Below are 22,629 nucleotides of genomic sequence, written 5' to 3'. Positions count from 1 at the left end.
CACTTCTGGGGCCACATCTCTTGAACATTCTCTACTGTCGTACATCATCTTAAATTCATTTATGCTATCTGCATTAACCATGTCCTTAGTAATCTGTTCCATTCATCCACAACTCATACTATTAAAGTACTTCTTTACATCAGTTTTAACAATTTCATGTTATGTCTACTGGTTACTCTATCCTTCTTTTGAAGAACTATTCACTGTCCACGCAGTTGATCTGCTAATAAAACTTAAAGGTTGTTACCAGATCACCTCTCACTCTTTTCTCTTCCAAGGTGCTTAGATTTAATGCCTTTAGCCTTTCAGTTTAACTTGGCTTTCTTGATTTTGGTACTATCTTTGTTTCCCTCCTCTTGACCTTCTCTTTTAACTCTATGATTATTATTTGTGTTATATGGGAAGAAAGTTTTACACTTCTACTGGCCCATCTCTTAATCTTGTATATATGCACCTTGTCTTCACACAGACAGACAGACACACACACACACACACACACACACACACACACACACACACACACACACACACACACACACACACACTTACACCAATGCCTCTTTAGATGTAGTGACCAAACTTGAGAAGCATATTCTTGTTTTAGCATTATGTAGGAAATGAACAGTTTGGTAGATATTTTCTAATCAGTATATTTGAAAGCTATTCATGTATTTCCCATAATACAGCTTGTCTACTTTACTGTTCTTCCAATGTTGGACTCTTGTGACAGGTTAGCGATGATGTCAACTCCGAAGTCATGAAACTTATATCCTGCTATTTTAAAATCACATTGTGGTCTTTTTTCACTCTATCCCATCCTCATTATCATACATTTTCTTTGGTTGAATTTCATCTGAAGTCTGCCCAGGTTTCCCTGTAAGTACATGCAACCCTGCTCACTTTTATTTCCTTCATGACATTTGCATCATCTACAAACAATTTCAGGTAGGAATCCATACCTTTAGGTAGCTTATTCTTATAGATTAAGAAGAGAAATGGTCATAAGACATCCTTAAGGCATTCCACTGATGACCCTTAACCATTTGGAGAAGGCTCCACTGATGTGTATCCCTTAGATCCTTCCACTAAGTTAAGCTTGTATCCATCAGAGGAGTCTCTTCCCTTATTCCTTTCTGATAGTCTAGCTTCTTAATCAGTGTCCCATGCAGTACATTGTCAAATGGTTTCTGGCAGTCAAGATACAAACAATCTACCCAGCCTTCCCCTTTGTCTAAGACAGAGCTCACTTTTATAGAAATCTGAGAGGTTTATCACACACTACTTCCTTTCCCTAAAACCATGTTGCTTCTTAATTAGGTAATTTCTCTTTTGTGAAAAGTCATCCATTTGCTTACTGATTAACTTTTCCAGTACCTTACACACCATATTCATCAAGGAGACTGGTCTGTAATTTATTGCTTCTTGGTCTCTCTTGGGTGTGATGTTTGCCCATTTCCACTCCCTTGGCACTTTGCCTCTTTCTAACAATATCTTTATCATTATATTAATATGTCTGTCACTGTTTATGCACCTGTGGTAAAATTTCATCAAGACGATGAATCTTGTTGAGTTCAAGACCTTTCACTATTCTGTTAATGTTTCCTCTAGATATCTCATTGCATTATATAACTTCCTATCCCATCTCTTCTCACTAGTGTTGGTGCTACAATGTCTTCTACTATAAAACCACCCATGATTTTTTTTTCATTCAGTTCCTTACATATCCTTACATAATCTTCAGCTATTTTTCCCTCTGAATACCTTAATTTGACCAGCTGCTCTTTAATTGACAATATACTCCTGAAGAATTTATGGTAGACCTCAGTATTTTCACTTGCCTTATTGCCAGTGTTCTTTTAGAATTTCTCTGTTCTTCCTCTATTTACCAGCAAAACTCGTTTTGTTCTCTTATACCTTGCATAAGCTGGCTGGCTGGAATGGCATTTGTATCTCCACCACTGCACACCTCTAAGCTCCCTTAGTTATCGATATCTTTAATTAAACCATTTTTCCCTCTTTCTTAATGATTCCTCTGTATTTTGAGCTAGAGGTACACATCCAGTCTGTGTTACCATAGAAATCGTTAAGTTCTGTATTATTTCCATGATTGTATCTTTTCCTGAAGTCCTATTTTCTCTCTGCTCTTCTAACTCCCTTGTTCACCATACAGTCAAATTTAAACATTACATGATCACTTTTTCCAAGTGGTGTATCATTTATGATATTTTTAGTATCCATGCTAGTATGTATGACAATAAGGTCTTGTAATGTGGATGAATCAGACCTTCTCTTTTTAGTAAATTCATTGACATTCTGGTAAAGGAAAATTTCCTGTACATGCTCTAAGAAGTTGTGTATACATGATTCCCTGACTCATAAGAATTCAGTTTCTGATAGTCTATCTCCTTATGATTGAAATCCCCCATTACACTGATCAACATCCAAAATGTTTCTGAAATAAAATTTTTACTCTCTACTGACTTTAGGGTGCTAAGCATGATTATAATGCTTTGAATTGTAAGTTGGCTCTGATTTTGAAGATATGGGGTGAGATCCAATATTTATGATTTGCACTGGTTTTGGCATTGTGCAGCTTTGAAGCAAGATTTGGCAACCCTGAGTTTGGGAAGTGGATGATGTAACCATTGAAGCAAAAGTGAGTCGTAGGGTAGGGGAGGGGGCAAAGGTTCTGGGAGCAATGAAGACTGTGTGGAAAGAGAGAATGTTATGTCTGAGAGTAAAAATGGGTATGCTTGAAGGAATAGTAGTTACAACATTACTATGTGGTTGCAAGGCATGGGATATAGATAGGGTTGTGTGGAGGAGAGTGGATATGTTGGAAGTGAAATGTTTGTGGATGATATATGGTGTGAGGTGGTTTAATCAAGTAAGTAATGAAAGGGTGAGAGAGATGTGTGGTTGAGAGAGCAGAAGAGGGTGTGTTGAAATGGTTTGGATGTATTGAGAGAATGAGTGAGGAAAGATTGACAAATAGGATATGTGTGTCAGGTGAAGAGAACAAGGAGAAGCAGAAGACCAAATTGGAGGTAAAAGGATGGAGTAAAAAAAGATTCTGAGCTATCAGGGCCAGAACATGCATGAGGGTGAAAGGTGTAAGTGGAGTTGAGTGATTTGTTGCCAGTAGATAATTTATGTATCGTAGTACATTTCTTCAGCTAAACAGCCTCAAGAATACCTTGAAAAGACTCATTGGAACTTATTTGCTTTTAATGAATTTAGCTGTTTTTCTGTGATTGTGTTATCTCTTGAATCCCCCCCCCCCTCCCCCTTAAACTGTTGATATCCAGTTACTTTATTTCTTGGATCATTAAGTTCCTTTATCATCTGGTGACATCTTTCATGATCTTTAACTTGATCCCTAAGGTTCTGTACTTCCACTTCTAATAGCATTAACTTCTTATCCTGTTTCCTAATCATTTAAAAAAGCCTATCTAAAATACTGACCCCAAATGTTTCATACTTAGTTACTTCTTCAAGTTTTCTACTTGTTGTGGACCTATTAAAACTGTCTAGTCCTGGTGTTTCTTCATAACTGATTCCACTTCTAAATATCTTCATTTCATCCCCCAAAACAGAAAACAGTAATATACATGTATCTTGTTTCCATACAAATAAAAAAACCATGGAGTATTTTGCATATTCAGGTATTAGTGTTACATTATGGTTGTAAATATTCAGTCATCTGTCTTTACTCACAGTTACACTTCTTTACAAAAATTCATAGGCCCCTTTTGTTTACTCTTCCATGTCAGTCACTCACATTGTTTCCTGTTTTGATATCCTTCAAGTGTATGGTAATTTAGTAAATATTTTGATTCACTGAGGTTGGCAACACTTGGAGTATTCCATTTGAATCTGAGGTTTTCTGACTCTCATACCAGAGTCCCTAAAATTTAGTACAATCATACTGAATTTCAAATGATATATCATTCAGGGACACCTTCACGTTTCACACCCTACTTTTACTTGTGCACAGTAGGCATTCTGGAATATAAATCTTTTAAAATCTTGAATCTCATTATGCTGTCCACTGAGGTTTTCTTTGCACCAGCTTCATACAATTTTACTCTTTCCCCATTTCGGTATTACTTTTTTGCAGATTGATTCATACATTCACATACTTGAGATTCCTTTTATAGTAAGGTCTCACACTATTTTTTAACTGCATACATCATGTAATCACTTTATGATCCTGTTTAGAATCATATGACCACCATAAATGGACATGCATAAGTTATTTAAAAAAAGATTGATTGGCCCTACTGAGTGTTCTAACCAAATTGATATCTCTTAATGCATCCTAAATGCCCCTTCCATACTTTTTCTTTTTATTTTTTGCCATTCCCTGTTATGTTCTCCCTGCTCCTATTCTCCTTTCCTTTTACTACTCTCTTTTACTAGACTTTTTTCCTTTCCCCTTACTTCTCCATGTCACTGCAACCTCTTTCTGACTCACACCTTTTTTCAGTACCCATTTGTAACATCCTTGCACTATACCCTCATTCTCATTCATTTTCTCTTCCTTTTCTTTGCTGTCTCTATCCCAATACCCTTTACCCTCATTTAATCACCCCTTTCCCTTGCAGTATGTGGTTCATGGAGCCTAGGAGATGATGTGTTAGAGGAGGATCATCTCGCAGGAGAAGTAAGACCACCTGCCACAGAGGGAGTGTGGCCCTCTCTGGCTCTGTTGCTACGAACTCACCCTTACAATGTTACCCATGCACGTTCCCAGTCCTGCACTGCATCTATTGTTGCTCCCAGCTGGGTCCTCGCTGCATACTCTTGCCTCTCTTCCAAGTATGACACCCTTTTGTTATAGTGTCTCCTGAATTAGAATAAGGATATAAGGGTAGTATTCCATATTCATGATATGCACTTAAAATTGCTTTTACAAATTTTTTCTTTTTTTTATGCACGAGATGTTTTAACTAGAGGGAGCATGACTTGACCGTGAAATATTACACCAAGGTGAGAACTGAACTATTTGAATAGGAATCAGGCATTTACCTTTATGATTTTACATCCATTGTCATTTAACATTTTATAGTAGTATTGCTTTAACTCACATAAGAGTTAAAGAGTTAAATTGTATGATAATTGTATAATAATGATAGTGAATTCAGAAATAGATTGATGGACAAGACAAGGGGGTAATCCAAAATTTTTTCACATATTTATAGGAGCAAATTATTATTCAAATAACAAATGGTAAGAATGGAGAAAGTTTAAAATTGTGGTTATGATAGAGGAAATGTCACTTCCAACTTTAACAAGATGGGATGTGAAAGAGTGTATGGAAAACATTGAGATTATCAAGCAAAATAAACAGAATAATGAAGAATCTCGATCCATTAATGTACATGGTCATAGAGAAATATTACCCTGTGTCTCAAGGTTTATGCAGATGATTTGATAGGTCAATGCAGATGTTCAAAAGCTGATAAATGAGGGATCAGTGGTAGAGGAGTAGTGGAGATCAAATTACCCAAGTGAGAGAAAGTATGGTTTCAGAGAGGAGAATGTGAGTAACAGATATTCTGAACTTTAAGTAAGAGAGATGGGTCAATATACTGTGTAATTTGGATTGCAAGAGGTTATTTTAAATTGTCGTACAGTGTTTAATACATTACTATTCAGTTTCAAAACCTCCTTCATGTGTATGGAGAAGGTGACAGAAATATTTATAAGATCGCTCTACCTGAATTAGTGTATATACATCACCATGATAGAAACACATGTTAAGAAAAGATCTAGTAATTACTTATTTGTACTGTAAATTTTACTGTAAGTTTTACACTTAAGGGGGCCCCATTTCTGTACTGTCTGACAAGTACAGTAACTGAACTTGTACATGATATGATGGAGTTAAGCTACAGTGCAGGGATGTAGTAGCAGTAATAGACTTTGTGATGTTGGAAAAAAAGAGGGAGAGAGGAAGACGTCATTACAGCTTTTAAACCAGTAATGGAATATGTGTATGTGTTTTTATATGTGATTACTACATGTGTGTTGGGGGGAGAGAGTTTTACACTCACGTTGTGTTTGTATGTGTGTGTTGGGGTGAGAGAGTTTTACACTCATGTTGTCCTGTCTCTTAACATAGTGTGTAAGTACTCTGTCTTTACTCCTATTAATGGATGCACACACATACACACACACACACACACACATGGGGAGGTATTGAGAACTCAGATTTGTGACTAATGCATGACAAAATAAGAGACTTTTTCCCTCAGACAAGCAAAACATTCGAAAGAGGTGTGGCATGAGGCTTTTTCCTTGTTGAAACCACAGATTTACATTTTTCTAACACCGTTTTATACTGTTTTATGGATAAGTTTTCAGAATGAGAAGAAAAATATGTGGTGCCACTGTTATTGTTGTTTGAGATTTAGAATCTCTTAAAGAAAAAGTAATGTAGACTCATGAGAAATTTACTTCACTCCATATAGAAATTTTTACAATGCGAAGTTGTGCTTTTTCATGTTCTCGTATCTTTTCCAGTTTCCAAAGACGTGCTACTTTTTTTTTTTCCTTACACAGACAAATGTCCACATCAAGGCTAGGCCATAATTGAAATATAAAGAGGATTATAAAAAGGAAAAGAAGAAATAAGGGAAGGCATTTACAAATTTTTGAGGAAGTGCAAAACCTGTCTTTTAAAATGTGCTAAGTCATAGTTGTTAGGAAAGACATGAGAAGGTAGAGAGTTCCAAAGCCTTGAGGTGTATTGAAAGGAACAGTTATCAAAACAGCCCACCCTTTAGTTGCCAACAGCCACACAGCAATCATGTGACGCAGCAGCTTGCCAAGTATTGCATGGTCTAGCTAGTTGTAGGGGCACACAAGTAGCCAGCTCTGGGAAGAAAAAACCGAAGTGATACTTTTAGAAGAGGAAAAGTGAACCGAAATTGCAGTATAGTGCAAGAGGATCAGGTTTGGAAGTCAGCCTGGGACAGTTTATAAATCAGACTGCTTTTGACTCTATCAAGTAAGGATGTAGAGTTAGAACCACCCAGAAGTGAGAGCGGTACTTTATATGAAAATGAATCAGTCCTTTGTACAGATGGAGCAACTCTTTGGAAGAATGGAAGTTTTAATCATTATCCCAGTAATGTATTTTGACAATTATCATGGAATATAACGTCTTCAGTATTAAGGTCTTCATTTTTTTGCTGTAATCATTTTTGGTAAGTGCCTGGAAATGTTGAATTTTGTAGAGGAAAAGCCCAGTCTTTTCATTTTATATTCACTGCACTGCTATGCAACTGATTTCTGTTTCAGCTGAGAATACATTGTCATTCAGTCGTGGTAGTTTCTGGGATATGAACACAAACATGTTGTTCAGGAAAGCCCTAACTTATGTGTTTAAGATGAGCCAGTGCATTAATGCTTAATTTTATTGTAAGCAGGTACATGAGATGCTGGGAATTTTCTTTGAATTGATTCTGCACTCTCTTCGGTGACCGTTTCTTTGAATAAATCACAAAGAAATTTGTACTACCCAGTGTTGAACTGATTCATTATTTTTCATACCTAAAAAATTTAAAAACTTTGAATCAGAATTAAAGGGAATTAGAATTATATTTATAACTAGAATACAGTTCCAAGAAAATTTCAGCATGATCAAATGATGTTCCTTATTTATTGCCAACACCTGTAGCAAGAAGTGTAAACAAATGGAGTGAACCAAGTGAAGCTGGGAACATGGACAATATAAAGAAATTTAAGAGACTTTGTGATAAGACAGAGAGGTTTTAAACTGGGGGCCCCCATGAGTGTAGGAACTAATTCGTTTGCAAAGACATATAATCACATAATGGTGTGAGAATTAATGGACATCTGTATTTGGAAATTGTAGCCTCAACAAAAATTTTGTAGCAGCTTAAATCACTTCTTTTCAGTAAGAGACAGTTTACTAGATTGTTGAACATTATAAGTAATTCTTCTAAATTTTCCCCCAGAGAGAATGGGCTAGACCATGGAACATGGGCAGTGGTGGCTGGTGTGGCCACTCCTACTACTACCACACAGTTCCATTATGTTGCCAATATGGTTCGGTTTCCTGGAACTGTGAGGACTGGGGGACTGTGGACTGGTGATGCTGTACTCCTGCGCCTGGAAATTCCTTTGGTGCTAGGCCAAAACACCCAGCCAGTTTGTGTACCTGATGGTCCTCCAGCCAGTGATGCCCATTGTGTTGTGGCTGGTTGGACCCGAACTGAGAATGGTAAGATCATAGATCAAAGATTTAGTAATATTTTTCCTATTTATAAAAGAAGGGTAATGATGCATCTAAAAAATGGAATAGCTGGGGTACAGATGGATGTTAGATTTGGAAATTGTGTATGGTGGTATGAAAAAGTGGTCATTTCCCTAATGACTGAATGAGAATAATTCATCCAGTGTAACAGAAGTAAAGGCCATGAGATTTTTGGTAGGATAGCATTTGATTCTATTGATATGCTCAGTGAATCCCCTGTGGTCAAAGTACAAGGAAAGTTTACAAAAGGTAAAAGCAGTAGGCAAAAAGAGGTTTATGTAGCATTTATTTATATAGGAAAGGTATGTTATAAAATTAATAGGAAAGCTGGTAAGCAGTTTAGACTCTGTATGGTTTTTTCATGTGTTTGCCACATCTCATGTTGTGAGATAGCACCAGGAACTGATGAAGAATAGCTTCTTTGTGTACGCACTGGTGGTTTTTATTCCCTGAAACTTCATAAGTGTGTGTGGGATGTTATTTTGTCACCCTTGTATCTATTTATTTGTATGTATTATATATATGTTATACTTTGTCGATCTCTCCCACATTAGCGAGGTAGCGCAAGGAAACAGACGAAAGAATGGCCCAACCCACCCACATACACATGTATATACCTACATGTCCACACAGGCACATATACATACCTATACATTTCAACATATATATATACACATACATATATATACATATAGACACATGTACATAATTCATAGTCTGCCCTTATTCATTCCTGTTCCCACCCTGCCACACATGAAATGACAGCCCCCTCCCCCTGCATGTGCAGGAGGAAAGGCTAGGAAAAGACAACAAAGGCCACATTCATTCACACTCAGTCTCTATCTGTCATGTATAATGCACCAAAACCACAGCTCCCTTTCCACATCCAGGCCCCACTAAACTTTCCATGGTTAACCCCAGATGCTTCACATGCCCTGGTTCAATCCATTGACAGCACATCCACCCTGGTATACCACATCGTTCCAATTCACTCTATTCCTTGCGCGCCTTTCACCCTCCTGCATATTCAGGCCCCGATCACTCAAAATCTTTTTCACTCCATCTTTCCACCCCCAATTTGGTCTCCCACTTCTCCTCGTTCCCTCCACCTCTGACACATATATCCTCTTTATCAATCTTTCCTCACTCATTCTCTCCATGTGACCAAACCATTTCAAAACACCCTCTTCTGCTCTCTCAACCACACTCTTTTTATTACCACACATATATCTTACCCTTTCATTACTTACTCGATCAAACCACCTCACACCACATATTGTCCTCAAACATCTCATTTCCAGCACATCCACCCTCCACTGCACAACTCTATCTATAGCTCATGCCTTGCAACCATATAACATTGTTGGAACCACTATTCCTTCAGACATACCCATTTTTGCTTTCCAAGGTAACGTTCTCGATTTCCATACATTTTGCAGTGCTCCCAGAACTTTTGCCCCCTCCCCCACCCTGTGGTTCACTTCTGCTTCCATGGTTCCATCCGCGGCCAAATCCACTTCCAGATATCTAAAACACTTCACTTCCTCCAATTTTCTCCATTCAAACTTACCTCCCAGTTGACTTGTCCCTCAACTCTACTGTACCTAATAACCTTGCTCTTATTCACGTATACTCTCAGCTTTATTCTTTCTCACACTTTACCAAACTCAGTCACCAGCTTCTGCAGTTTCTCACTCGAATCAGCCACCAGCACTGTATCATCAGCGAACAACAACTGACTCACTTCCCAAGCTCTCTCGTCCACAACATACTTGCCCCTCTTTCCAGAACTCTTGCATTCACCTCCCTAACAATCTCTAACAAACTGTAAATACAGTTTTTCTTAAGATAAGACCATACCTGCATCATAGATATCCCCAGCAGAGTGAAGGTCTGATTGGGCTTTTAAACACAGCTTTATAAATCTGCATTTTGTATAGGATTTTTTCTTTTCAAACACATAAATGCTGAATGATGGATATTAAAATCTTTAATATATAAGTTTATGGGAGGTGAAGTGAGTTATAGGATGGAAAAGGGGCCATGGTCATGGGTGCATTGAGGAGTGTTTGGAATGAGAAGTTAGTTTGTGTGAGGGCAAAGATTAGTATGTTTGGAGACGTAATAATCATAGTAGTTTTATATGGATGTAACTGTTAGGCCCTTAATGCAAAAGAGCAGAGGAAAATGGAAGTTTTGAAAATTAAATGTCTGAGGACAGTATGTGTTGTGAGGTATGTGTAAGAAGTGGCAGTATAAGAGAGTGCAAGTCTGGTTGAGAAAGCTGACCTACGTGTGCTATGAATGGGATGTATGGAGTGGACAAAGAGAATCTAGATGGGAAAGTAGAGGAAGCAAGGGAAGGGAGAGACTGAGAAAGAAAAGGAAGGATGGAGTGAAAGGCTTTGAGGTGTTATGGGCTGAAGGTTCGGGAGGGTGAAAGGTGTAAATAGGACAGAATGACTTAGAGCAATGTGGGACACAAGGGGAGGGTGGGGAGGTGATGTGCTTTCATTGGGCTAAACTAGGGCATATGAAGCAGTCAGGAGAAACCACAGAATGGTCTATGTGGTTTGTCTGTAGGTGATGGGCTTTGGTTTCAGTGCGGTATGCATGACAGCTAGAGAGTGGATGTGAGCAATTTAAGCCTTTTTGTTTGTCTGTTCGTGGCTTTACCTTGCTAAGGCAGGAAACAGCAGAGAGTTATGAAAAGAAATATATCAGACAAAGGGTGATATGGTGAGCCTTTTTTTATTTTTACTGTGGCAGCACATAAGAAAGTGCAAGTCCTTCTTGTCAAATGCTGTTAAGAGCTTTACTAATGGAATTAAAGCATGTATGAGAGTAAGTGGAAGTATGGGTAATTGGTTTGAATTACCTGTGGGAATGCAGCAAGGGTGTGTTTTATGGTTAGAGCATTATGTGAGATGATAAGGCGTCTAGCACTATATAGATAGCTAGGTTGATAGATGAATGGATAGAAGATAGTGCTGAACCATGGTGGAATAAAATGGAAGGCACCACAGTTGTAGTATGCAGATGATGCTATTTTGTTATGTGAATTAGAGGATTTAGGTAGGATTGCAGCTTTATTCGATGGGTAAATAAGAGAGGATACAGTTAAGAGTAAGATTCTTGTTTTTGAAAGGGAACTGTCACATTATAATGTCAGTTTTGAATGAGATGGAAGTTACGGATGATGGTAGGTATTTTTAAATGAAGCTAAGTAAGGATAGTTGTGAGAAAGTTGAAGCTTAAAGAAAGCTTATGAAGTAGGAAAGTCAGAGGTTCACTTGAAGCTGTGGTAGATGGGAAAATTTTAAGTATGGGGAGAGCAAGAAACTTCGTAGAGTATTTGCCCCAGATCTAATTTTTGAATGAAAAACCCCCAGTTGTGTACATCAGATTAGTTGAAATGTTAAAGTAATAGAGATGGGTAACATTCGCTCTGTGGTTGGACTGTACTTAGTGCCAGAGAAGAGAGTATATATTGAAGATTTAGAAAGATGTGTGGTATGAAAAATCATTTGAGTTGTGCATAAATGAATATTTCAAGATGAAATGCTCACGTAAAATGTATTGCAGACAATAGATTAGTAAAGAGTATATGTATACTGTAAACTAAAGTACAGAGAGAAAAGTTAAAGTGTTGAAGAGGTGAAGAAAGCAGAAAATTTCAGTTGGGCGCAGTGGAATTGTTCTATATGTGAGGATGAAGGTAAGAATGTGGACCTTAGTCTTATATAATGATTCAACTTAGAATGAAGATTGAAAAAAAGAAGCATTTGTACTGTGATTATAATTACTAATGTAAGTGATTCATATTTTTCACCATACATTAAAATGATTCAACATGGTGTGGAAGTCCATTTTTCATTTTAGTACATTGGACATGAATTAAAAATGTTTATAACTGAAAAGTGGTATTTACTTGTTCCACACTGTGAAAACAGTAATAGATTTCCACAGAGTTAAAGATAATTGATAATAAGCAAACTTTCCTCATTCTTCTGTTACTTTTCATATTCTTCAAGAAAATTATAACTGATGATATTTTCAATATAAGATTCCATCAATTATTGTGAAACAAATTCTTATGACTGATGATATGATGCAGTACTTGATTTAACCGAGACATTAGTCATTATTTTTTTATCATAATTATCTAGACGAAAACTCAAGATTTCACTGTTAACCTTCAAGTATAATGTTCTCCGTAGTACAACGTGTTTCTCTAAAATTTTAGATACATAGAAAAAGATGAGAAAATAGTGCAAAAATTTTTATTGTACTCACCATCTCTTGTTTTAATACTTTAAGGTGTAGACTTGAATATTATTTGCCTTTTACCCACTCCTTCAAAAATTTATCTTATTTACTCTCTGGCAAGTTTTCACTGAACCTCGTGTAGTCTCCACTCCTCTTTGTCTCTAATTTTCATTTATTAAGTCTCGCATTTTTGTCCCTGACGATAATGATGCCCTCCAGGATTGGGCAGTGAGAGCCAGTTTCTTCACTACCTGCCTGTGCCCTCACTTGCTGTTGATGCCTGTAACACGACTCATTATCCAGGCCGCCTCAGCCATGCTCACACCTGTGTTGGTTTTTCTGATGCCCAGCATGCTCCATGTTATGTAAGTAAAAAAGCACATTCCTTACCATATTTGTATAATATACAGTGGCTCCAAAAAGCCATGTTCACCCTCCCATATATTTCCAAAGGCGATACACCACTGAGGTTTATTACGGGTACATGCATATGACACTCTCAAAGTGGAATCATCATACATTTGGTCTCAGAAATTCATGTTTCTAATGGTGTCAGCACCAGCAACTAGCTTCAGTGTGCCTCAGGGTATCTTGAAAGAATGATGTTCTTTCTTTACCCTTCCAAGCCACTACATCATTTTGGGAATTTTGCCTCAGGGAAGAACTATTTCTGTCACCCATGCTTTAAGATAGTTGGCACTTAAATTTCTTGGGAGAAGGTCCAAATTCTCAGCTGGAAGCAAGAAAATGTGGGTACACATGAGATTTTTAGGTGCACTGGATGCTCAGAATGCATGACCAGGAGGCTGCTTCCTGCAACACCTTGTCAGTGCTTCACCTCATTCAAGATATCAAGACCCTACGAAACCAAAAGGTGGACTTTGAATACTTTGGAACCTCATTACTTCCATACCCAGGCATCTGCATATGGTAATCAAGGCCAAAGGAGAGATGACAAATAATAACATGTAAGTGTGACATTGCCTTTGAATTTGTATGGGGAAGCAGACAAGGTTCTTTTTATGAACACTGTACTACTTGATATTCCTCATCCACATTGATTGAATGTTGGCTTTGTTAACTGTCAGCATTCCACATTTCCATATATTGGAGTTTGAAGGATGGAGTGAAAAGATTTTGAGCGATCAAGGTTTCAGAAGTGGTAGAGGATGTGTGTGGATCAAGAGTTTGCTTTGATGAATGTGTGAGAAATACATAGAAAAACAGATGGATTTGTATAAAGCATTTATGGATCTGGAGAAGGCATATGACAGGGTTGATAGCAATGCTTTTTGGGAGGTAAGTTGCTAAAAGCAGTGAAAAGTTTTTATCAAGCACAAGTAGGAAGAGAGGATAGTGACTGGTTCCCAGTGAATGTCGATTTGTGGTGGGGGTGTGTGATGTCCCTATGGTTGTTTATTTTGTTTATGGATGGGGTGGTTAGGGAGATGAATGCAAGAGTTTTGGAGAGAGGGGCAAGTATGCAGTCTGTTCGGGATGAGAGGGCTTGGGAAGTGAGTCAGTTGTTGTTCGCTGATGATACAGCTCTAGTGGCTGATTCGTGTGAGAAACTGCAAAAGTTGGCAACTGAGTTTGGAAAAGTGTGTGAAAGGAGAAAATTGAGATTAAATGTGAATAAGAGCAAGGTTATTAGGTTCAGTAAGGTTGAGGGACAAGTTGATTGGGATGTAAGTTTGAATGGAGAAAAACAGGAGGAAGTGAAGTGTTTTAGATATCTGGGAGTGGACTTAGCAGGGGATGGAACCATGAAAGTGGAAGTGAGTCACAGGGTGGGGGAGGGGGTTAAAAGTTCTGGGAGCGATGAAGAATTTTTGGAAGGAGAGAATGTTATCTCGGAGAGCAAAAATGGGTATGTTTGGAGGAACAGTAGTTCCAACAATTCTGTATGGTTGCGAGGCACGGGCTATAGATAGGGTTGTACGGAGGAGGATGCATGTTGGAAATGAAATGCTTGAGGACAATATGTGGTGTGAGGTGGTTTAATTCAGTAAGGAATGAAAGGGTAAGAGAGATGGGTGGAAGTAAAAAGAGTGTAGTTGAGAGAGCAGAAGAGGGTGTGTTGAAATGGTTTGGACACATAGAGAGAATGAGTGAGGAAAGATTGACAAAGAGGATATATGTGTCAAAGGTGGAGGAAAGAAGGAGAAGTGGGAGGCCGAATTGGAGGTGGAAGGATGGAGTCAGAAAGATTTTGAGCAATCAGGGCTTGAACATACAGGAGGTTGAGAGGCGTGCAAGGAATAGAGTGAATTGGAACAATGTAGTATACCCGGATTGATGTGCTCTCAATGGACTGAACCAGGGCATGTGAAGCCTCTGGGATAAACCATGGAAAGGTCTGTGGGGCTTGGATATACATAGGGAGCTGTGGTTTCGATGTGCAGGGTGAGAGGGTTGGGGAGAATGATTTGGTAAACAGAGAAGAGGTAGTAAACGCTTTGCTGAAGATGAAAGCTGGCAAGGCAGCGGGTTTTGATAGTATTGCAGTGGAATTTATTGAAAATGCGGTTGACTGTATTATTGACCGGTTGGTAAGGTTATTCAATGTATGTATGACTCATGGTGAGGTGCCTAAGGATTGGTGGGATGCTTGCATAGTGCCATTGTACAAAGGCAAAAGGGATAAAAGTGAGTGCTCAAATTACAGAGCTATAAGTTTGTTGAGTATTCCTGGAAAATTATATGGGAGGGTTTTGATTGAGAGGGTGAAGGCATGTACAGAGCATCAGATTGGGGAAGAGCAGTGTGGTTTCAGAAGTGGTAGAGGATGTGTGGAACAGGTGTTGGCTTTGAAGAATGTATGTGAGAAATACTTAGAAAAGCAAATGGATTTGTATGTAGCATTTATGGATCTGAAGAAGGCATATGATAGAGTTGATAGAGATGCTCTGTGGAAGGTATTAAGAATATATGGTGTGGAGGCAAGTTGTTAGAAACAGTGAAAAGTTTTTATCGAGGATGTAAGGCATGTGTACGTGTAGGAAGAGAGGAAAGTGATTGGTTCTCAGTGAATGTAGGTTTGCGGAAGGGGATGTCTCCATGGTTGTTTAATGTGTTTATGGATGGGGTTGTTAGGGAGATGAATGCAAGAGTTTTGGAAAGAGGGGCAAGTATGCAGTCTGTTGTGGATGAGAGAGCTTGGGAAGTGAGTCAGTTGTTGTTCGCTGATGATACAGCGCTGGTGGCTGATTCTTGTGAGAAACTGCAGAAACTGGTGACTGAGTTTGGTAAAGTGTGTGAAAGAAGAAAGCTGAGAGTAAATGTGAATACGAGCAAGGTTATTAGGTACAGTAGGGTTGAGGGACAAGTCAATTGGGAGGTAAGTTTGAATGGAGAAAAACTGGAGGAAGTGAAGTGCTTTAGATATCTGGGAGTGGATTTGGCAGCGGATGGAACCATGGAAGCGGAAGTGACTCATAGGGTGGGGGAGGGGGGCGAAAGTTCTGGGAGCGTTGAAGAATGTGTGGAAGTCGAGAACATTATCTCGGAAAGCAAAAATGGGTATGTTTGAAGGAATAGCAGTTCCAACAATGTTATATGGTTGTGAGGCATGGGCAATGGATAGAGTTGTGCAGAGGAGGGTGGATGTGCTGGAAATGAGATGTTTGAGGACAATATGTGGTGTGAGGTGGTTTGTTTGAGTAAGTAATATTAGGGTAAGAGAGATGTATGGTAATAAAAAGAGTGTGGTTGAGAGAGCAGAAGAGGGTGTTTTGAAATGGTTTGGTCACATGGACAGAATGAGTGAGGAAAGATTGACCAAGAGGATATATATGTCAGAGGTGGAGGGAACGAGGAGAAGTGGGAGACCAAATTGGAGGTGAAAAGATGGAGTGAAAAAGATTTTGAGTGATCGGGGCCTGAACATGCAGGAGGGTGAAAGGCGTGCAAGGAATAGAGTGAATTGGAACGATATGGTATACCGGGGTCAATGTGCTGTCAGTGGATTGAAGCAGGGCATGTGAAGCGTCTGGGGTAAACCATGGAAAGTTCTGTGGGGCTTGGATGTGGAAAGGGAGCTGTGGTTTTGGTGCATTATTACATGACAGCTAGAGGCTGAGTATGAACGAATGCGGCCTTTGTTGTCTTTTCCTAGCGCTACCTCACGCACACGAGGGAGGAGGGGGTTATTATTTCATGTGTGGCGGGGTGGCAATGGGAATGAATATGGGCAGACAGTATGAATTATGTACATGTGTATTTATGTATAAGTCTGTGTGTGTATATATATGTATACGTTGAGATGTATAGGTATATATATTTGCATGTGTGGACGTGTATGTGTACACATGTGTATGTGAGTGGGTTGGGCCATTCTTTCGTCTGTTTCCTTGCGCTACCTCACTGATGCGGGAGACCAACAAAGCAAAATAAAATAATAAGTATATTATATATATCATTGTGCTTTGATGATTTTGGGTGTTATTCATAACCTATACATCACATCTTTTACCAGGGTGATGAGGGTAGTCCTCTGATGTGTCGGGGTGAGTCTGGTGTGTGGCGGTTGGAGGGGCTTCTCACTCACCATGCACGCTGTGGTCGAGCAAGGCATCCATCTGTCTTCACAGCCCTCCATGCCCTTCAGCCCTGGCTCAGCAACACTATAGGTACCTCATATGTTCCTACCACTACCACTACCACGACTACAACAACCACTACAGCAACAACTTCTACAACAACCACTCCGACAACCACCACCAAACCCCCTACTGAGCAATCTGCCTCTGCTACCAACTCAACAGACATCAAAGAGTCACTTCCATTTGTGTCATCACCAGGCAATGCTCCACTATAGCGACTGCTAGGACCAGTGAAAATGTGAATGGTGCCATATGTGCTATGAACGTGCTATATTATGTGCTAAACCATTAATTACAAAAGGAAACAAGCTACAGCTTATCATTATCCAGTGCTGTGATCATAAAACTACTGTATATAGTGATATAAAAAAGTGATTCGTAAGGGGTTTTATAAGGTCAACTACAGAATTAGACTGGGTATGGTGGCCAAAGAAAACCAATTTATGAAGCTCCTAAACATAGACAAGGAACTCTTTGCTGGGATCTCATCTCTTTGGTGCTGAGGAACTAATGCAGCAGAGTCATGAATATTGATGTGGCAAGACATAAGTTTACTTTAAAGGGTTGATTTATTGTGCTGATGAAACATGGAAAGTGAAGTGAATATTCAAACACTTTAGATGTTTTTGTGTGCTTCAATCAGAAAACACTTATTAAGGGAGTGTGATAAATAATTGCAAGAAGCCCTAAGGAAAAAAAACGGTGAGAATGGCTCAGCCTTTGTGATAGACAACCCATAAAGCAAACAGAGAGAAACATTTGCAACATTTTACAGCCACAGTGTTAACTGAATACAGTAATTTAAGTTGACTGTTGTATCACTATTTCTGGCGAGAGCAGACTTAAGGTTGTTGACATAAAAGGACTAAATTAGCACATTTATGAAACTGAACTGTCATGAGTGAGACTAATGATGTTGTGGCCATGTGATTGAAAGGTTGTGTGTGTCTGGTAGTCCTAACTTAAGGCTGTGATTCAGATAGGCCAATTTCCCATCATGTATAAAGTATGATCCACAGTCTTAAGACCCAGAACCACCAATCATGTTTTACATTCATAACACGGGTATGAAGCAGTCACTAGCATACTGTAGTATAGGATACAGGGGCCATCTGTGCTAGGGTGCAAGGACCACCTGAGAGTTAGGGTACAGTATGTAAGAATCACTTGACGGTTAGGATGCAAGGTACAAGAATCATGTGATAGATTGGGTGGAGGGTATAAATACCACCTTACAGGTAGAATGAAAGTTATGAACAGCATGTAACAACCAAGGAGCAGGGTACAGGGACCATCTGTCAGGGTGTAAGGTACAAGGAACATTCGATAGGGACTGAGGTACAAACACACTTGATGGTTTGTGTATGAGGTATAAGGATCACTTAATAGAGTGTATATAAGTGGACCATCTGATAGTTAGGGTTTAACATACAAGGACTATCTGCTGAAGTGCAGGATACAAGACCACCAGATTGGTGCATGTTTTAAGAACCATTTGCCAACCAGGGCATGAAGCCATGTACTTTGATACAAATACAAGATGAAAAAACAAACTGTTGTTATTCTAATGGCATGAATCATAAAACTGGTAGGGGACTTTGTGAGGATGCTTGAATTAAGGATTGCCATTAAATTCATTTCAGACTGATCTCAAAAGTTGTGAGTTGCAACAAATATGAATGTTTTTGCATTTCAGTATATCTGAATTTTTTTGATAAAAGCAAAGTTTTGTCATATCTGATTGCTTTAGAAATGGCAGATATATCTTTAGGTGAAGCCGTGCCATGACTTATTGAATTAATGTCTTATGTATTAATTCATTCTAGTTATGGAATAAGGAATGCTTATACAGAATTTCAATGTAATACAAGACAACCCATTGTGTTTATCTTAGGAAACTTTGCTCAGTTTGCTATGTTGGCCTTCCACCAAGAAATCTTGCCACAACTCTTTTCTGTTCTGTCATAAGGTATGATATATGCAACAGTGGTACATATTTCACAGATTGATTGAAACGAAAATTTTCAAATGATAAGAAAATAAGTGTGGTCCTTGAGATACTGTCAATGCTTTAGCTGTTAAGTTCGTTCCATGGAGGTGATCGATAGGCTTCACAGTGAATTTGTTCCCTGCTCTTTTAATAGATTAAGACAGGAAGGAATTCTAAACTTGGTTGTTTTGGAAGTAAGGAGTAATCTACCACCTTAAACTCATCTTGTTGGCTGAGAGGGAGGGTTGGAAGGGGCTGACTTTGCTTGACCAACAGGAAACCTGACAGTGGGTGATTCTTGGAAGGTCACGTGCATAATTTTTCAATGGAGATGGACCTGTTGTCTTCTGGTTGTTTATGGCTCATATTCCCCTTGTTCATGCATTAGACAGATATCCATAAAGACAATTTTAAGTCTCACAGGAGCTGGATGTGAGTCTTCATGTATTTTGAAATATCAAACATTTGTGCTCATTTTGTACATAGACTTGTATAAAATATCATTACTCTTGTCATTTATATTATTATTCTTACCTTTCTTGATAGTATTTCTTAACATCTATGGTATAGTTTTCATGAAATATGTGATATTATGTAGAAACAGGTCTTTATAATAAGTAACATGAAGTGGAGCTCAAATAAGCTTAGGAAATATGACAATTTTTCCCATTAGTGTAAAATTAACAGTTTATGTATTTTCAGTATTGTTTTATTGCTCTTCCAAAAGTAACATCTGTGTCTATTTTATTACTGTGCTGTGTTGTTCCTTTCATTTACTCTTTGTGAAATAATTTCTTTGAATTCTCTATATTTTTATTTAATGTTATGAGATTGTTAAATATTGTTTTTCAGTAATTTATTAAGCTATTTTATAAATACACTTGAGATGGGTTGTAAACTATGAGGGGTAAAATATTCTTGTAACTAATTTCTGGTATTTTTATTTCACCAGTTCATTCAAAAATATAAAGATTTCCATAGAATTGATAAAGAATCATGATCATAAGGATTTGGACTTAAGAAAATACTTTATAAGTAATTATGTAATCATGAAGATTGTCAGAAGTAACATTAAAGTGTAATATTCTCTGGAAAGACACCCTTTTTTACTCGATGACTGTTAGTCCTGTCACTTTGCTTAATCAGGCACCATAAAGGAGTTGAGTGCATGGAGCACATTCTCATCAAAGAACTCCTCACTTCAAAGGAGTCCATCCTGTCCCTGCTGCTGATTGTCATGCAGTCTTAAGCTGCAGAAGCCCTAGATGGGTGTCCTGGAATTATATCCACAGGACCCCTGTGAGAAAGGGATCTTTGAGTTGTATAGTGATAATGGTAACCAAGATTCCTTTTATGGGGCTCTTGCAGCACTGATGCTGCATTACAGTTGGAAGGAAGGAGATGATGCCTTTGGAGTGACAAGTTCCCTCTTGAGAATGTACTCCTTTACATCAGCTGAAGTTGTTTTATATATATATATATATATATTTCTTTCTTTCTTTTCTTTTAAACTATTCGCCATTTCCCGCGTTAGCGAGGTAGCGCTAAGAACAGAGGACTGGGCCTTTTTTTTTGGAATATCCTCACCTGGCCCCCTCTGTTCCTTCTGTTGGAAAATTTAAAAAAAACGAGAGGGGAGGATTTCCAGCTCCCCGCTCCCTCCCCTTTTAGTCACCTTCTACGACACGCAGGGAATACGTGGTATATATAATTATATTTTTTATCATACTTGGTCACTGTCTCCCATGTTAGTGAGGTAGTGCAAGAAAACAGACGAAATGATATATTTGAATATATATATATATATGTTATTATTATTATTATTATTATTATTATTATTATTATTATTATTATCATTATATTTATTATTATTATACCCCAGGACCCCCTTATCCAGTGGCTCCTGCATTTCTAAGACTACACTACATTTCGGAGAAATTCTTTAACGAGACTGTACCCTAGTTAATTGACAATGATACAGCCTTGCCTAAGGAAACTTCACTCTTGGTGTAACCTTAAATAGGCAGAGTTTGGCAGCATTCTGCAGTAATGAATGCGGAAACCATAAAGAAATTCAAGATATTTAAGTTAGGGAAAAAAGGCTAATAAAGTTTCATATTGGCAAGGTAGCACTGAGAACAGAGGACTGATTATCAGAGGGAAAATCCACACATGGCCCTTTTCTCTATTCTTCTTTTGGAAAAGTAAACACTGGAGAGGAGAATTTCCAGCTCCTCTTCTCCCAACCCTCTTATTTGCCTTCTTTGACATGCAGGAATACATGGGACGAAGTGTATATATATATATATATATATATATATATATATATATATATATATATATTTTTTTTTTTTTTTTTTTTTTTATACTTTGTCGCTGTCTCCCGCGTATGCGAGGTAGCGCAAGGAAACAGACGAAAGAAATGGCCCAACCCCCCCCCATACACATGTATATACATACGTCCACACACGCAAATATACATACCTACACAGCTTTCCATGGTTTACCCCAGACACTTCACATGCCTTGATTCAATCCACTGACAGCACGTCAACCCCGGTATACCACATCGCTCCAATTCACTCTATTCCTTGCCCTCCTTTCACCCTCCTGCATGTTCAGGCCCCGATCACACAAAATCTTTTTCACTCCATCTTTCCACCTCCAATTTGGTCTCCCTCTTCTCCTTGCTCCCTCCACCTCCGACACATATATCCTCTTCGTCAATCTTTCCTCACTCATCCTCTCCATGCGCCCAAACCACTTCAAAACACCCTCTTCTGCTCTCTCAACCACGCTCTTTTTATTTCCACACATCTCTCTTACCCTTACGTTACTCACTCGATCAAACCACCTCACACCACACATTGTCCTCAAACATCTCATTTCCAGCACATCCATCCTCCTGCGCACAACTCTATCCATAGCCCACGCCTCGCAACCATACAACATTGTTGGAACCACTATTCCTTCAAACATACCCATATATATATATATATATATATATATATATATATATATATATATATATATATTCCTATGAGTCCATGGGGAAAATGAAACATGATAAGTTCCCAAGTGCACTTTTGTGTAATAATCACATCATCAGAGGAGACACGAGAGAGAAATATAACAGTCAGTAGATATACTTTGTCGCTGTCTCCCACGTTAGCAAGGTAGCGCAAGGAAACAGATGAAAGAATGGCCCAACCCACCAACATACACATGTAAATACATACACGTCCACACACGCACATATATATACCTATACATCTCAACGTATACATACATGTACACATACAGACATATACATATATACACATGTACATAATTCATACTGTCTGCCCTTATTCATTCCCATCGCCACCCCGCCACACATGAAATGACAACCCCCTACCCCTGCATGAGCGTGAGGTAGCACTAGGAAAAGACAACAAAGGCCACATTCGTTCACACTCAGTCTCAAGCTGTCTCTCGCT

General features: G+C 38.5%; 1 protein-coding gene across 4 annotated transcripts in view; it reads left to right on the top strand.

Moving 5' to 3' along the window:
- LOC139749299 (uncharacterized) overlaps nt 1–22,629 on the top strand; it is a 786,860-nt gene extending 764,231 nt beyond the window's left edge. For all 4 annotated transcript variants that reach the window (XM_071663045.1, XM_071663026.1, XM_071663039.1 and 1 more), the window contains 4 exons: nt 4,608–4,821; nt 7,989–8,254; nt 12,776–12,921; nt 17,034–22,629. In XM_071663045.1, the coding sequence (XP_071519146.1) occupies nt 4,608–4,821; nt 7,989–8,254; nt 12,776–12,921; nt 17,034–17,375 (968 nt within the window). In that variant the 3' untranslated portion in view covers nt 17,376–22,629. The remainder of the gene's footprint in view (nt 1–4,607; nt 4,822–7,988; nt 8,255–12,775; nt 12,922–17,033) is intronic.

The sequence above is a fragment of the Panulirus ornatus genome, chromosome 1, assembly GCF_036320965.1.
Source record: "Panulirus ornatus isolate Po-2019 chromosome 1, ASM3632096v1, whole genome shotgun sequence".
NCBI lineage: Eukaryota > Metazoa > Arthropoda > Malacostraca > Decapoda > Palinuridae > Panulirus > Panulirus ornatus.
This window is presented reverse-complemented; position numbering and strand designations above follow the sequence as displayed.